Raw genomic sequence first — 16,866 nt, forward strand, 5'->3', positions numbered from 1 at the left:
GCTCTAGGGTGAGCCAGGAATTTTCTATGGGCCCAGATTAGTGACAGACAGAAGGCAGAAGAATGGAGGAGATGAGAGCTCAGACACATCAAGGGTCCCCTCTGTACCAAGTCCTGTGCTAGGAAACATTACACCTGTTGTAATGAGAGGGCCGTTGCGCCAACGACAGGAAGGGTGGGCTGCTTGTTTGTTCCGGCAGCCCTGCTAGCTTACACCTGAAATAACCACACAGAAACTGTATTAATTAAAGCACTGCTTGGCCATTAGCTCTAACTTCTTATTGGCTAACTCTTACATATTAGTTTAACCCATCTCCATTAATCTGTGTATCGCCATGTGGCAGTGGCTAACTGGTGTCCATCTCTGGCAGAGGATCCATGGCTTCTCTCTGACTCTGCCCTTTTTCCTCCCAGCATTCAGTTCTGTTTTCTCCTCCTACCTAAGTTCTGTCCTATCAACTAGGCCAAGGCAGTTTCTTTTTTCATTAACCAATGAAAGCAACACACAAACAGAAAGAACTCCTACACCATACACCTGATAATCTATCCAGCCACCTGAAAAGGCACAGTGGTAAAGTGTTGCTATGCCAGGAAACCAAAGCCCAGGAAGCTAGGCACTGTACACACCATATAACCTCACTGGTTAGTAACTTTGGTTGTTAATAAAACAAGTTCAACAGCTTTTAGAATTCATATTCTCTTTATGTAGCCCATGTTATATAAGTGTTGGTTAAGATAAGTGAACACCTATAATTTTAGATGTTTCAAGTCTCATGGCTTCTAACCCATCTGCAAGACCACACATTCTCTTTGCTCATGTCCTTTATCATGGTGACCACAGAAGTTACAGAAACTCATCTCTAAACCATCTCCTGTCATCTCTCAAATCCATTTTCCCAGCTGCAGCCAAATGATCATTTAAAATTGAAAAACTGCCAAAGCTACTTTGCTCACAGTTCATTTTGCAACATAAAAGATTTTCACTTTCATATAGACAGGCTGTGGCAAATCTGTATACACAAGAAAGGGAGAAAGGAGACAAAGAATTTGTGATCAATTTCTGGAGAGGTGGGGAAGCCAGATTCCATCAAGGTCATTGCCTCAAGCAAGCTCAGAGAAAGCATTTAGATTTCAAAATGAGGGTAGAATGCAGAACCAGCTTATACTACATGGATCTTTGAAACCGGGGGTGGGGTGCTAATTCAAAGAGTTTTTTGCATTAAACAATCCAAGCATTCCACCCCTGCAGCCACCCTGTCCTCTGTGTGGAGCCGTGCTGAGCTGAATAACAGTTCCCATTAGCACAGGGTGGGGTTTACATATATGTCCTTTCTCAAATGGGAGAGCAAATAGGGGAAGTTCTGCTTAGTAAGTCAGTCTAACTCGGTAGAAGTCTTTTTCCTCTTAGGAAAGGATGCCCCTGATGGCTTGCTAGAAACACTCAGTTCTCGGGGTTAGCCTGCTTTCCCTCCTCGTCAGGATTGTCCAGCATTCTCAGCCTCTTCTCCAGCCTCTGCCTCCATTCTTCTCGAAGCCTGAGGAGGAGACACCACAATGCAGTTGGTTAGTACATTTGTTCCCATGCCTGCTGGTCCACTGATTCATAAATATTGTCCAAAGAAGCCCATGACTGTTGTGAATGAGTAAAGAACAGAAAGAAAATAAAAAAATGCAGTACACTGCGCCCCCCCTCTGCGCTCTATGCGCTACATACAATACAACCTGAAACTTGATTCTGTCTGTGTTGAAGAAAGTATTGTTGATATCTGTAAGCTACTGGTTCTCAGTAGGGACCACTTTGCCCTCCAGGCATCTTTACCACAGTGTGGAATGGGAATCCTGCTGACAGCCAATGTTTTGAGGCAAGAAATACTACTGAACTTGTTCCAAACTGCAAGGAGGCCCTCCACTGCAAGCAGCTCTCTGGGCTGAAACTATTAGCAGTGCTGACAGTTGAGTGAGAATCAGGCTATAGATGCACTCAAGAAACCCTGTGAAGACTGGCAATATTGAATGAGTAGTTCTATTAACCTTGGTTTTTGGTTTTCTGTATTTTATGTTCTGACTTCTTTTAAAAATGTCCTGACTGGAGAAAGACTGCTCTTTCCAGGACTAATTCCTCACCCTGTGTTATAAGATAGGGTCTCATGTAGCCTAAGCGGATGACTTTGACCTTCTGAACTTTCTGCTTTAACCTGTCCAGGGCTGGGATTACAGATGTTTGCATCACACCTTCTTTGGTGCTGGAATCTGACCCAGGGCTTTGTACATTCTAGGTAAAGAACTGAGTTACATTCTCATTCCAGTAAAAGGTTCAGCCAATCTCCAAACCATCTCCACCCAAGTCTGTAGCTTCAACTTTTTCCATATTCAGCTTCTACACCAGCCACTGTGTTCCCCTTTGGAAAGCATCCCAGAGTCAGTACTGGTGTCTAGCCAGTCAGAAGCCCACTGGGATTGCTCAAACTAGTCAACACTTAACTGTCCTCTCCTGCTTTGCCATGGAAATCCACCAAAGGGTATGGCTTACACTTTCTTCCTGGCTGCTATGTTTTGATTAAAACCTGCTCCTTCTTTGATGTACTGAGCAATTTGTGGCGACACCTGTCTGGGACTTGTGAGTTTAATATACTTCTTTCCCTCCATATCTTCTTTCTTTCTTTCTTTCTTTCTTTCTTTCTTTCTTTCTTTCTTTCTTTCTTTCTTTCTTTCTTTCTTTCTTCCTTCCTTCCTTCCTTCCTTCCTTCCTTCCTTCCTTCCTTCCTTCCTTTCTTTCTTTCTTTCTTTCTTTCTTTCTTTCTTTCTTTCTTTCTTTCTTTCTTTCTAGATTTCTGCCTTCTCCCCACCACTGCCTCCCATTTCCCTCCCCCTCCCCTGATCAAGTCCTCCTCCCTCGTCATCCCTAAGAGCAATCAGGGTTCCCTGCCCTGTGGGAAGTCTAAGGACCACCCACCTCCATCCAGGTCTAGTAAGGTGAGCATCCAAACTGCCTAGGCTCCCACAAAGCCAGTACGTGCAGTAGGATCAAAAACCCATTGCCATTGTTCTTGAGTTCTCAGTAGTCCTCATTGTCCGTTATGTTCAGCGAGTTCGGTTTTATCCCATGCTTTTTCAGACCTAGGCCAGCTGGCCTTGGTGAGTTCCGGATAGAACATCCCCACTGTCTCAGTGTGTGGGTGCACCCCTCGCGGCCCTGAGTTCCTTGCTCATGCTCTCTCTCCTTCTGCTCGTGATTTGTACCTTGAGATTTCAGTCCGGTGCTCCAATGTGGGTCTCTGTCTCTGTCTCCTTTCATTGCCTGATGAAGGTTAATATTCAGGAGGATGCCTATATGTTTTTCTTTGGGTTCACCTTCTTATTTAGCTTCTCTAGGATCACGTATTATAGGCTCAATGTCCTTTATTTATGGCTAGAAACCAAATATGAGTGAGTACATCCCCTGTTCCTCTTTTTGGGTCTGGCTCACCTCACTCAGGATAGTGTTTTCTATTTCTGTCCATTTGCCTGCAAAATTCAGGAAGTCATTGTTTTTTTTACTGCTGAGTAGTACTCTAATATGTATATATTCCATACTTTCTTCATCCATTCTTCCATTGAAGGGCATCTAGGTTGTTTCCAGGTTCTGGCTATTACAAACAATGCTGCTATGAACATAGTTGAGCATATACTTTTGTTGTATGATAGGGCATTTCTTGGGTATATTCCCAAGTGTGGTATTGCTGGGTCCAGGGGTAGGTTGATCCCGAAATTCCTGAGAAACTGCCACACTGTTTTCCAAAGTGGTTGCACAAGTTTGCATTCCCACCAGCAATGGATGAGTGTACCCCTTTCTTTCCCTCCATATCTTGTTCTTGCTTCCTTCCTCTGTAATATAGAATCCACCACCCACCGTCTTATCCTAGTGAGTGATGAAAAAAGAACTGGGCCCCTCTGTACATTTGGTTTATTCCCAAGGAACCCAGGACAGAAAAGCAACCCACATACTTTCTCAGAGCGCTTCTCTCCTGACGATCTTCTTCAAGTTCTCGGTAGCAAGTCTGCTTGCTAATCTCCTTTTCCCAGAAGCTTTTGAGCTCATCGCATGTCTCACAGCAGAAGACTTCCCTGCGCATGTACTGGCTGTTCATCCCTGCAACATGAAAGATAGAGCATAGCCCAGCAAGTAGTTACACCCTGATCTGGGGATGCGCCTGGATCCAGATGAGCTTAAATTGACACTTTTCCTGTCATCACACGCTCATGGAATGACTCAGTTTTTGTCACTGCAGATGAAGATAATCATGATGATGCAAAAAGTATTCTGAAAATCGTTGAACAAAGAAAAATCTGTAGCCCATGAAGGTAATCTTATTCTTAAGCAGTTGGCTTTTTTTGTTGTCTTTTAGGCATTTTGCTATACTGTAAAGTATAGAAAAATATAGTAATGTAAATGATTCTAAAACACAGACATTAAAATAAATTTTACCCAAATGAGACACCTGTGGATGTCAATCAATTTTCTTCTACTACAAATTTATTGATTTTTTTTAAAAAACAAATTTCTTTGAATCAGTTGTAATTGTGTGTGTGTGTGGTGTGCGTGTGTGTATGTGGGTGCACTTGCCTATGTGTACTCATGTGGAGACCAGAGATCTCTTGAGGCAGGGGCTTTCACTAGAAAGATCACTTATTTGACTCAACTCTTTGGCCAATATGTTCCTGGAACCTGTCTGTCTTTGCATCCTCCCAATGTGGGGACAGAGCTAACCTGGCTTTTACATGGGTGTTGGTGTTTCAAATTCAGCTTCTCACACTTGCACAACAAGCATATTGCCTGATGAGTTTCTACCAGCTCCTCACTTGAAGCATTCTACCCACTGTACTGTTGTCCATCGGTGCTGCTCTGTGAGATGGGTGGTTTTACACTCATTGTTCAGATGAGGAGGCTGAGCAATAGAATTAGCCTCCCTAGTGACTAAAACAGAGCCGAGTTTAAACCTAGGTCTGCTCACCTTCACAGAGGACTCTCTTCATACATTATGGATGGTTAACTTGAGCTAATTAATTTCCCATTTTGTGCACGAGGAAGCAGATGCTCAGAGGCATTAGTTGATTTTGTCCATACAGCTTTCGAGTTCCCTCCACATTCCTGTCCTTTAAAGAAGGCAAAGTGACTTCACATTCTCTCTCTGCCAAGGATCTCAGCGCTCTCCCCTGACTGACAGGTACCTCAATGCTTGGATGTTTGTGACTTAGTGGGGCCTAGTTTCCTTAAGAGAAGAACTCGGTCTTGTTATTTTTGGTGACTTGAGGAATTTAACAGATATTCATTTGTTCTCAAATTTATTTAATGACTCTTTTCAAATGACTGTTTTTTATAAAAAGAACTTTCTGAGAAATGAAAATTGCCCTTTAAATTATCCCAGGACCTAGACAATGAAAGAAGGTCGGAGAGAGGACCATTTTCACCCTTTCTGGGTAAGAGAATTGTTCAACTCTGGTGACTTCCTGAGATCTCTCCGAGCAGGGACAGTGCTCTGAGCGTCTGTGAACCTGGGCTGTCTTACAGCCTGATGACGGCACAGTCTCCTGTCTCCAGGGGCACACATATCTCCCACTTAGTTTTTTCCTGGAAAATGGATTCATTGTGGAGATCTCTAACATATTTCTAGTTATTGTTTATTGGAAGAGAAACTGTTAACAAAAATAGGTTAGATTTTACATTTTTATTCCTAGGACCAGGAGACGGAATGCCTGCATCTCCATGCACTTGAGTTCCCTGCGGGTTTAGTTGTACCTACAGGAGAATCCACGGCATTTCACTTGCTTGGGGTGCACATATGAAAAGCAGTTCATTGCTTGAACTGAAGAGATGGGTCAGTGAAGACAAGTGCTAGGTGTTAGCTGCAGAAGTCTGACGACCCAAGTTTGATCGCTGAGACCCCTGTACAAAGCCAGATGCCATGGCTCACATCTGTAGTCTCGCACTCCTAAGGCAGGAAGGGAAGAGGAGAAAACAGAGCCACCAGAAAGCCTGAGGAATTACATAGCTGTAGCATAAAGTTCAGAAGAAGTAACAAGAGACATTGGGCCCCAACAAGATAGGACAGAACCGATTCTTAAAAGTTGTCCTCTGACTTCCACCTGCATTCCATAAATGTGTGTCCACAAGCACATGACAGACAGACAGACAGACACAACACTGTTATGCTGAGCTGGGAGGAATGTGGGTGCAAAGTAAGAAGCCATCAGGTATATGGTTTATAGATTCCTTTAATACAAACACTTTTTTTTTTGAGACAGAGTCTCTTCTAGCTCAGGTTGGCCTCAGATTTGCTAAGCTTATCCTCTTGCTCCACCTTCCAAAGATTATAGGTGTGCACATCACACTGGGTTTATGTGATGCTGGGGTTGCAACCCAGGGCTTTGTGCATGTCAGGCAAGCATTCCACTAACGGTGTTGTAGCTCCAAACCCTGCTTCTAAAGTACTTTTAAATTCAAATCACATATTTGGTACTCATAGAAAGGATAGTTTGGCCAAATATATACTCATAGAAATGTCTTTCTTTTATTTAAAATTAGAATTGACATTTTAAGCTAAACAGCATTATGGAGAAGAGAGGAGAGCCCAGCAGGCAGCCAGCCAGCTTGTGATGTGGGATTCCCCTTTGCATGCTGTGAATACCATTGGTTAATAAAGGACTGCTTTGGGCCAGTGCAGGGCAGAATATAGGTAGGTGGGAAAAATCCAAGCTGAATGCTGGGAGAAAGGAAGGTGGAGTCAGAGAGAAGCCATGGAGCTGCCACCGCTGGAGAAAGAAGCACTGAAACTTTGCTGGTAGGCCACGACCCCGTGGTGATGCACAGATTAATGGAGATGGGTTAAATTAGGATGTAAGAGTTAGCCAATAAGAAGCTAGAGCTAATGGGCCAACCAGTGCTGGTTTCTGTGTGGTTATTTCGGGTCTAAGCTAGCTGGGCGGCCAGGGAACCAACAAGTGGCTCACTCCTCCAACAAGCTGTCACCTCATGAAGTCTGACATTTTCTTTTTTCTGCTGACTGGAAGGTGAGTTGGCTATGGAGAACATCTAGTCTAGCAGGCAAGGCATTTGTAGATCCAGGAACTGGGGAAAACTAATCAGCTAAAAGCATAGATGTCCACATACCCAAGGGGTAAACTGAGGCTGAGCCTGTCCAAGGCAAGTTGGATGAGAGACTATTAGGGATCTGGAGCATGATGGCCTGTTTGGGTCAGAAAGAACTTAGGGGTAGCCAGGCAGTGGTGGCACATGTCTTTAATTCCAGCACTCAGGGAGTCAGAGGCAGATCTCTGTGAGTTCAAGGCCAGCCTGGTCTACAAAATAAGTTCCAGGACAACTACAGAATACACAGGGAAACCCTGTCTCAGAAAAAAAAAAAAAGAACTTAGGGGTTCTGTTTTCATGGAGGAATTTCCCCTTAGGAAGGGGTCATGAACTAAGTGACAAGGAAGGCAACGGTGGGCATTGACCTGTGGTCCTGAGTAGTACCTGCACTAACTGCTTCAAGACAATGTGTTCAAAACCGAGTGCAACCTCATCTTGGCCATAAAAGATGGGTTTTCTTTACATCATAGAAAAGATGGGTTTTTCTGAGTATAGTCCAAAGCCTGCCCTTTGCTCCTCAGGGTTTGGGGTGTATTATCTATCCATAGTGCTAACCTTGAACTTTTTCCTTTAGTATTGTGGTTTGATCGTGTTTGAACACTTGATCCTCAGTGATTGGTGCTGTTTTGATAGGCTATGGAATCTTTAGGAAGTAGAGCATTGCTGGAGGAAATGGGTCACTGGGGACCGTGGATCACTTCCTGTCTGCTATATGCTTCCTGCTTACTGAAGTGACGTGGCCAAGTGCCTAACATTCTTCCTATTTTGTCTTTTCGACACTAGGGCTTGAAACCCCTTGAACTCTAAACCTGGAAAAACCCTTTCTTCTTTAAGTTGCATTTTTGTCAGATACTTGGTCATATTGAAAGAAAAGTAGCAAATATTCTTAGCCCCCCAAGTCTCCCTCCCTCCCTCCTTCCCTGCCTCCCTGCCTCCCTCCTTCCCTCCCTTCCCCCTCCCTCCCTCTCTCTGAAGGTTTATAATTATATTTATGTGTAGAAAACTCAGCAGTACATTTAACCCAGTTTAGTGGCGAGTTCTTTTGCCTTGCCTTCTCCAGCTTGGCAATTCGAGCCACAGATTTAGGACCCAGGACGTTGCATCCCCAGTGCCGGCGGATCTCACCCTATCTCTCGTTGTAATTAGTCCTAATAGCTTTGATCAGCCTAGCCAGAGCACCCTTGTCTTCCGAGTTAACTTGTGTGAAGGCAACAAGGGTACACATCTTCCTATGGACCAGCCGCTTCAGCCTGGCCTTTCCCTTGATGGTAGGGGACCCCCATCTTCCGATACAGGGCAGGCAGAAAGACCACCAGCTCAATGCGGTCTACGTCGTGGGCAATCACCATCAGCTGAGTCTTCTTGTTCTCCACCAAGGTGGTGACTGTACTGACTAACACCCCCCACCCCCTCCCATCCCCCCCATCCCCCCCTCTCAGTTCGAAGGATAGGTGGGTTGGTCTCTTAGTTGGGACATCCTCTTTGCCAGCAGCTTTCTTCTCATCATGGGCCAGCAGCCTTTGTTTCTTCTCCTGCTTAGCCTCTGGCCTGTACTTTTGGGCAAGTTTAAGCAACTGGGTAGCTGTTTGCGGGTCCAGGGCCTGGGGGAACTTTGAGCCGCTTATAGAAGATGGCCCTTTGCCGCTGCAGCCTAATGTAGCGGGGCCATTTGATGAAGTGTGTGAGATCTCTTTTGGGCTGGATGTCCTGCCCAATGCCAAAGTTCTTAGGCCTTTTCCCAAACAAAGGATTCGCTACCTTTTTAGCCTCCTGTTTCTTCGCAACAGCAAGGGCAGGGACCACCTTCTTCCCTGTGGCTTTCTTTCCCTTGCCGGTTAGAAGAGAAAGAGAATCTCTCTCTCTCTCTCTCTCTCTCTCTCTCTCTCTCTCTCTCTCTCTCTCCTCTCTCTCTCCCTCCCTCCCTTCCTCCTCACCTTCTTTTTCTTTTTCTTCTTCTTCTTCTTCTTCTTCTTCTTCTTCTTCTTCTTCTTCTTCTTCTTCTTCTTCTTCTTCTTCTTCTTCTTCCTCTTCCTCTTCCTCTTCCTCCTCCTCCTCCTCCTCCTCCTCCTCCTCCTCCTCCTCCTCCTCCTTCTTCTTTTCTTTTTTTTTGGTTTTTTGAGACAGGGCTTCTGTGTGTAACAGTCCTGGCTGTCCTGGAACAGCTTTCTTATACCACACCTGAACAAATGCTATCTGACTTCACCAAACAGAGCTTGTCATTCCAGTAGTTGCTGGCAATGGAGGTCTTATAAGGGGACATGTGGGCATGGTCCTCCCTACAGCTTCCATCCCAGGACTCACTTACCAACTCTGTGGTTGTGTTTTGTCAGTCAGATATATGAAGGAACCAAGAATGAGGACATTAGGCTGGTCACTACCATGAGCTTTTCATACTGAGTCCCAGTTTCATTACCCACGAGACAGAGACTAATTGTTGTGATCCAGCTCATGGTACTTCATAAGTGGACTGCTATATCATTCTTCAGACATGATATTGATGTTTGCAGAATTCTCACAATCTATTGCTCACCCATGGCAAGCATAAAAAATGTTAACCACCTTGAACCACCCTAACATATACTCTCATCAACGTTGGTTTATGCACGATATCAGATGCTTTGCTGCGTACTGACTCAGCTCATTCTTAAGGTTTATTTATTTCTGTTGCTGGGCTATTAGGATTAGAAAACCTGAGATGACAGGGACAAGAGGCTTCCCCTTTGTCCAAGGCCCAGTGTTAGAACCTGGACAGATGCCTTTAGCAAAGCTTCTGGTGCCACTTAGGATACTAGATTTGTGCCCTCTCTGTGATCAGGCAGAATAATCGCATTCACTGCGTGATGCCGAGCATGCTGAAGAAGTGACTGGTCTCCTAAAAACGATTGCTGTCATCACTCTCTTACAGGTTATTCATAGCTGCTTGTGCTGCTGGAAAACTGAAGCTTTGACAACTTCTATACCATAAAGTGCCCTTTGATTTAGACCAGGTCTTCTTTCTAGTTTCCTTCTCTCTCTTAAAATATGTTTTATACTCTCTACTTCCTTTACTGTGCTGATTGTGAGCAGCACAATAGTGGCTGGCATTGTCAGGTTGGGTCTACAAGAAATGAAATTGGGAACTGGGAATGTAGCTACTTTGGTAGAGTGCTTGTCTAGTATAGCTTGCCTAGTATACGTGAACCCCTGTGGTCAATTCCTAGCACCACATGAATCACCACAAATGTCATGTGTAGGGACATAGCCCCACCCATTGGGGGCGTGTTCGCCTCGGGCTAATGTTTACGGATAAATCTGCCGGGCGTGAGCCCAGCAGCCCCTTTTTCTTTTGCTCCGCTTTTCCAGTACTCTGCGGGAACCTGTGGTCCTGTAAGTCTATTTCCTTATTAAAGCTGTATATATCTGTATAATCTGTCTACATTCATTTGCGCCACCACAGTCATGTGTGAAGGAGAGGCTAGGAACCGGAAGTTTAAGGTCATCCTTCACTACCGAGCATGTCTGAAGCCAGCACAGAGTTCTTGAGATCTTGTATCAAAAATGAAAAAGAATTGGTAGTGATTTTAGGAAAACATAGGTCTAAGGCAAGAAACAGGTCTCAAATGGGTCCATTCTGTTTTCCTGTCAGCTGTGACTTACTGTCTCTGGAACTACCTGGGTAGAGCCAGTGAAAATCATCAATCATATACTTCATCTGCACTCAAGTGGCAGTGGAAAGGCATTGCTTGATCCTCCTGCTTTCTCCGGGGGTTGGGAAGATGGCAAAGCTCCTGGAATCTCAGTGGCATTTTCTTTTCCACTCTCCTTTCTACTTCAGGAAACTGTTCTTCTGTTTTAATAAATCTTGCTTGCTCTTTAAACACCGTCTCTTAGTTTCCTTCCTCAAACTTCCAGCCCAATGGCTTAACTGTCACTAGTCAATGCCATTATTTTTTCCATAGGAATAATGATAAGAGGCTACACATCTCCTCTGAGACAATGGACTTCAGCCACTCTGATCTTAACAGTTCTTGTAAAAAAATCTGGGGGTGCTGAGGAGATCACTCAGTTGGTAAAGTACTTGCCCTGTAAACACTAGAATGTACATTCAGTGCCCAGAATGCAGGTGAAAAAAAAACCCCAGCAAAATTGGGGCCTAGGGAGATGACTCAGTAGGTGAGAACTCTTGCTGCACAAACACAGGGACCTCTGTTTGAATTCTCCGTACCCATGCTGAAGATGGGAATAGCTGCTTGTGCCTGTAACTCCAGCAATGAGGGACAAAGACAATCAGATCCCTGGTGGGATAGGGTGGGGTGGTTCACTTGCAAGCCATCCCAGTCTGAAATGTATAGTTTAAGGCTCAGTGAGAGATCCTGTCTCAAGCGAATAAAACTATGAGTATAGAGCCAGACACCTGATGTCCTCTACTGGCCATTGTACACAAGAACACAACACGCAGAAAGACATAGACACTGGAATGGGGTATCTGTAAGGAAGGCATCTCATTGTCTTATGGTGTTGTCCTGATGTCCTCTACTGGCCATTGTACACAAGGACACAACACACAGAGAGACATAGACACTGGAATGGGGTATCTGTAAGGAAGGCATCTCATTGTCTTATGGTGTTGTCCTGATGTCCTCTACTGGCCATTGTACACAAGGACACAACACACAGAGAGACATAGACACCGGAATGGAGTATCTGTAAGGAAGGCATCTCAGTGCCTTATGGTGTTGTTTAGTGAGATTAATCCTGGCACCCCCACTGTCCCACACCAAATCACAGGGCCTGCTTTCTGAATAGATTGGATAGATCATTTTAATCAATAACAGAGGGATTCATCAGAACCCCAAGGGACACACGGGAAGCAGGAGTGGCTAAATGCAACAGATTGAGGACAGAAGGCAGAGGAACCAATGTGAGCTGGCCCAGGGACAAGGCCCTTAGCATAATCACTGGGGCTGCATAGGAGGAAATGATACAAGGAAAAAAAAAACCCATGGACTCCCAGAAGCACCTGATGTCCCTTCCTGGCCTGGAGACTCTCTAGGGTACTCCTCTCTTCCCTTTTTTGCTGTGTTAGTCCTTGTGTCTGAAGAGGCATGTGAAAGCTATTGTAAACTATGATTTATTCAATCTTTCTTCTTAAAATCTTCAGAATAGTTTCTGAAAGGGCTATGAAGTTCATAGAGATCTCCTTAAGATCACTAAAAAGTTGCATGCATATGATAATATATTTCAATAATTACTGAAGGTTATAAAGCTAATTATAAAAGCCTTTCCCTGCTGGGCAGTGGTGGTGCATGCCTTTAATCGAGGCAGAGGCAGGTGGATCTTTGTGAATTCAAGGCCAGCCTGGTCTACAAGAGCTAGTTCCAGGACAGGCTTCAAAGCTACAGAGAAACCCTGTCCCCCAAAAAAGAGAAAAAGAAAAAAAAAAGGAGAAAAAGTCTTTCTCTCCTATCTCCTTGCAGCCAGCAACACTGACTAATGTCAACCACTGTTACCAATGCCTTATTGGTGTTTCAATTTTAATGAAAGCGTATAGATGCACATATGTGTGTATTCTCTCCAAGCAAGACCAATGTGTGCATGGGCTTTGATTTTCTCACTTTAGTACTTATTTGCATGTCGATCCCACAGAGGCATAGTAAACTGTTAGCAGATATACTATAACTTATTTAACCATTCATGTATTGATAGACATTTAACTAATTCCTGGTTGGGTCTACTGCAACAAGTAAACAAACATCTGGGCTGGTGATATGTTTTGTTCACACCGCCAGGTGTAGCCTGAAGCATAAGCTCCTGCAAGTATCATTTACAGGTTGGAGTCACGAAATGTTTACTATGTAACCTCTCATTGTCCCTGTAGTTCATATGATCATTAATTTTTCTGCATACGTGGATAAGTCTCTTTTATAGATTACTTCCATCTTGCCCCTCTCCCTATGGCAGAAAAACCAGGCTGTTCAACCATCTGCCCCTCAGTGGAAAGACAGCGCAGATTCAAGAGAGTACACCTGAATGCGCCACTCCAGCATGCCCAACATAGCTGTCACTCAACACATCTTAAATGGATAAAGAACCGCACCAGGCCAGACTCCTAGACAGGCAATCAATATGTGTCACAGTTTAATTATGCTGCATCCATAAAAAGGAACGACCATCGTTTGTACTAGTAAACACAGACTTTAACCAACTTCACTGCACATTTTTGCTAATAGGAAAGACACAAAATCCCATTTAAGTAGCAAGAAATATTCAAAATTCTAATAGCAAATAGGTTTCTAAATGGTCAAATGTAAATCCAATTTCTCCTACTTTTGAATGAAATACTTTAAGTAATAAAAGCAAAATGATCTATGCTTACCATATTGTTATCAGCATGTAGTTCTCCCTTCCTTCCTTTCCATCTGTCTTTTTATCAATGTCGGAGATCAAACCTAGAGTCTTGTGTATCTTAGACGAGCAGCCTACTAACCAAGCTACACTCTCAGGCTATAGTTAGTTTTAAAATACCTTTTTATTTTATAGGGCTTATTGATCTATAATTTAAGAGAAAGACATTTTCTTTTAAATTTTGGGAAAAATACTTCCATCGCCTCATTATGAATTGAGATGTGTGTTCTCTGGGGTCCCCCTGACTTGAATAGTTAAGGAAATTGCAAGATCTAGGGAATAGAAAATTGTAGGTTTCATTTTTTTACTTTCCACATGAGACTATCTGGCTGTCTTGCATATATGGGAAGGGCAAATGGTACCAATGACCCATAGCAAAAAAGACTGCTCTTGTGTGAGTAAGTGGCTGTCCCCCTGCTAGGTTTCAACAGTTGATTCTTAAATTTCATTTACTGATTAACGTCCCCTTAAGAGTTGTACAACTCACTTGCAGCTTTACACTAAACAGCCACTTAGACAAGTAACATTTGTTGCAAGTTGACTTTGGAGGACACATGCGTTCCTATCTTTGCAATGAAGGAACACAGAATGGCCAATTGTAAAAACAGAAACAAGCAAAAATTCTCCAGCTTAATTTTCTAAGTCTTAGGTTACTCAGTCAAGTAAAAACCTCAAATTAATTTTTAATCCTCCTATTTATTGGCTCCCCGAGGAGCTTCTGTGGTCTGGAACCTCTAACAAATGTTTTTCAGTACTGTTTATCCATCAATCAACATGAGATATATTCCTTATTTTGGTTAATCTTCACAGAGCCTCACTTTGTGAGATCGATACTGATTGGCTTTTTCACACCCTTGAGCTTGAAATTCACTAATCACTGACATTTAGGGAAAAGAAAATCAGAGATTGGGGCGGGGGGACGACCCAAAACAAAACCTCAACTCACCAAAGACATCTCAACTGGCTGCAGTGGGCTGGTCCCACCTGACAACACAAGCTCAACGCATCGTACCTTAAAGATGAATCGCAGATGAGCTGATATCCTGTTAGGCTGCAAAGAAGGGCAAGCGTTCTGGTTCTGGCCTCCTCAGCTCCGCTTTGCAAAAGCCACAGGCGCTATTCTGAAACTTCATTGTTGGAGCTTTTATATATGGAGTAGAGGGAGTAACAGAAATCCCTCAGTCTTTCAAGGTCATTTGAGCCAAATTAGTAGAATCAGGCACTATTTCTCCAGGGACACTGTAGCCTTCCCTCATGGTGAGAGATGGTTCTAAAGAAATCCCATCTCTCCCTCCCCTGCCTGCCCCTGAGCAGGCAAGCTTCTGTTTTGGCAGTTTCTCATGAACGCTATGACTTGGCCTGAACCTAGAGAGGTGGTTTAGAACATGTACGGATTACCCATGTGCCCTGTTGCTCTGTGACTCGTGAAAAGCCACCCTCTGCCCCTTAGTGTGCAAAGGGGACTGGAATGGTGGGACAAGCCACACTTGGGTATAATCTTACAGGAAGACTTAGTGAGGCATCTTGTTCTTTGGAGCCATTAATCCTTGAATAGAATCGGTGATGACATATCACGGCCTGCTAGCACTCTACCAGCTGGAGAAGGAATTGACCGCTGGAGAGTGTTTTCCAGTCAAATGCATCCAAGTGAGATAGACTTCTCCTTTTAGAGTGGCTCTTGTCCCATCACAGAGGAGCACACTTTGTCCTTAGGAAAAACATTTGGAACTGTCACTAATCTGGTCACAGAAATAGCCCCGGTTTTCATCAAATCCTTTGACTCTTCTGCTAATTGCAAACCCACTACATGGTACAGTGGGCTATAAATTTGCAACTTACATAACATATGACAATTCATCCAGCACTGATATGCAGATTTTAGCTTACTGAAGTGATAATATTTAATGTTGAGTCTGTAAAAGTATCTTAATAAGCCACTTACTGTAAACTAGATGCCTAATTTAATAGCAGAAATAAGCTTTACAACAGATTTTTTAAAAAGTTATGTTTGAAAACATAACTTTTAAAAACAATTTAAAAAAATCCTCCTCAATGAAAACATTTCTAAAGTATTCATTGGAGCCACAATGAGATTCACGATGAAGTTTAGATGTATATCTTAAAACTTCAAATGAATGTTAATATTTTACATTTATATATATATATATTTCTACTTAAGAAATGCAGTAAAACTAAGTAGCGAATAGCAAATCACTGTAAGATAATTGCCTTCTTTCTCATTTCCCTCTCTACTCTCCTTTTCTCCCCTCCTCTTCCTTCTCCTCTTGCCCCTCAATCCCTCCCTGCCCTCTCCTTTCCTTCATCCCTTGCCTTCTTCCCTCTTCCCTCTTTCTTGTCTCTTCTTTATCATATGGTACAAAAGTTCCGACAACTATGTTGATTATATGAGACTTTTCATTCTTATTTGAAGCCATAAGAAAAAGTTCAAGAAACATAAAAATATTTCTTATGGGCTGCTACCATACTTTGGACTTCTACAAACATCTATCTATCTATCTATCTATCTATCTATCTATCTATCTATCTATCTATCTATCTGCTACCTATCCATCTATCATCTATCTATCTATCTATCTATCTATCTATCTATCTATCTATCTATCTATCTATCTGCTATCTATCCATCTATCATCTATCTATCTATTAATTATCTATCTATTAGTTATCTATCTATCTCTATCTATCTATCTATCTATCTATCTATCTATCTATCTATCTATCTATCAATCATCTATCATCTAATCATTTGTTGTAGGCAGAGACTGCTCTTTTGTTTTCCAGGCACCCAGACCCAAATAATCACACAGAAACTATATTAATTACAACACCTTTTGGCCAATGACTCAGGGATATTTCTAGTTACCTCTTATATCTTGAATTAACTCATTTCTATTAATCTGTGTATCGTCATGAGGCTGTGACTTACAGGTAAGGTTCTGGCTGCATCTTTCTCCTTCAGCAGCTACATGGTGTCTCCTTGACTCCGTCTACTCTCTATATCACTTTTTGGATTTCTTACCTGGCTTTACTCTGCTAAGCCACTGGTCGAAAAAGCTTTATTCATTAACCAATAAAAGGAACATATATACAGAAGGACTTCCCACATCAATTAACTTTTTTTTTTTTTTTTTGAGACAAGGTTTCTCTGTGCAGTTTTGGAGCCTGTCCTGGAACTTGCCCTGTAGACCAGGCTGGTCTCAAACTCAGATCCTCTTGTCTCATTCAGAGAGATGAGATCACTTAACCAAGTAATAGCAGTATTAGAATCTGAACCCAAGGTGCCTAACTCTTATTTTCTTGCCTAAATGCTCTCATTGTTCAGTTATAGGAAGGCTC

General features: G+C 43.0%; 1 protein-coding gene across 1 annotated transcript in view; it reads right to left on the minus strand.

Moving 5' to 3' along the window:
- Window positions 1-1,176: 1,176 nt before the first annotated feature.
- Fam240b (family with sequence similarity 240 member B) overlaps window positions 1,177-16,866 on the minus strand; it is a 37,252-nt gene continuing 21,562 nt past the window's right edge. The window contains exons 3-4 of the mRNA XM_057788085.1: window positions 3,984-4,128; window positions 1,177-1,534 (exon numbers count right to left, since the gene is read on the minus strand). Of these exons, the coding sequence (XP_057644068.1) occupies window positions 1,441-1,534; window positions 3,984-4,126 (237 nt within the window). The 5' untranslated portion in view covers window positions 4,127-4,128 and the 3' untranslated portion in view covers window positions 1,177-1,440. The remainder of the gene's footprint in view (window positions 1,535-3,983; window positions 4,129-16,866) is intronic.

Source organism: Chionomys nivalis, chromosome 13, assembly GCF_950005125.1.
Source record: "Chionomys nivalis chromosome 13, mChiNiv1.1, whole genome shotgun sequence".
Lineage (NCBI taxonomy): Eukaryota > Metazoa > Chordata > Mammalia > Rodentia > Cricetidae > Chionomys > Chionomys nivalis.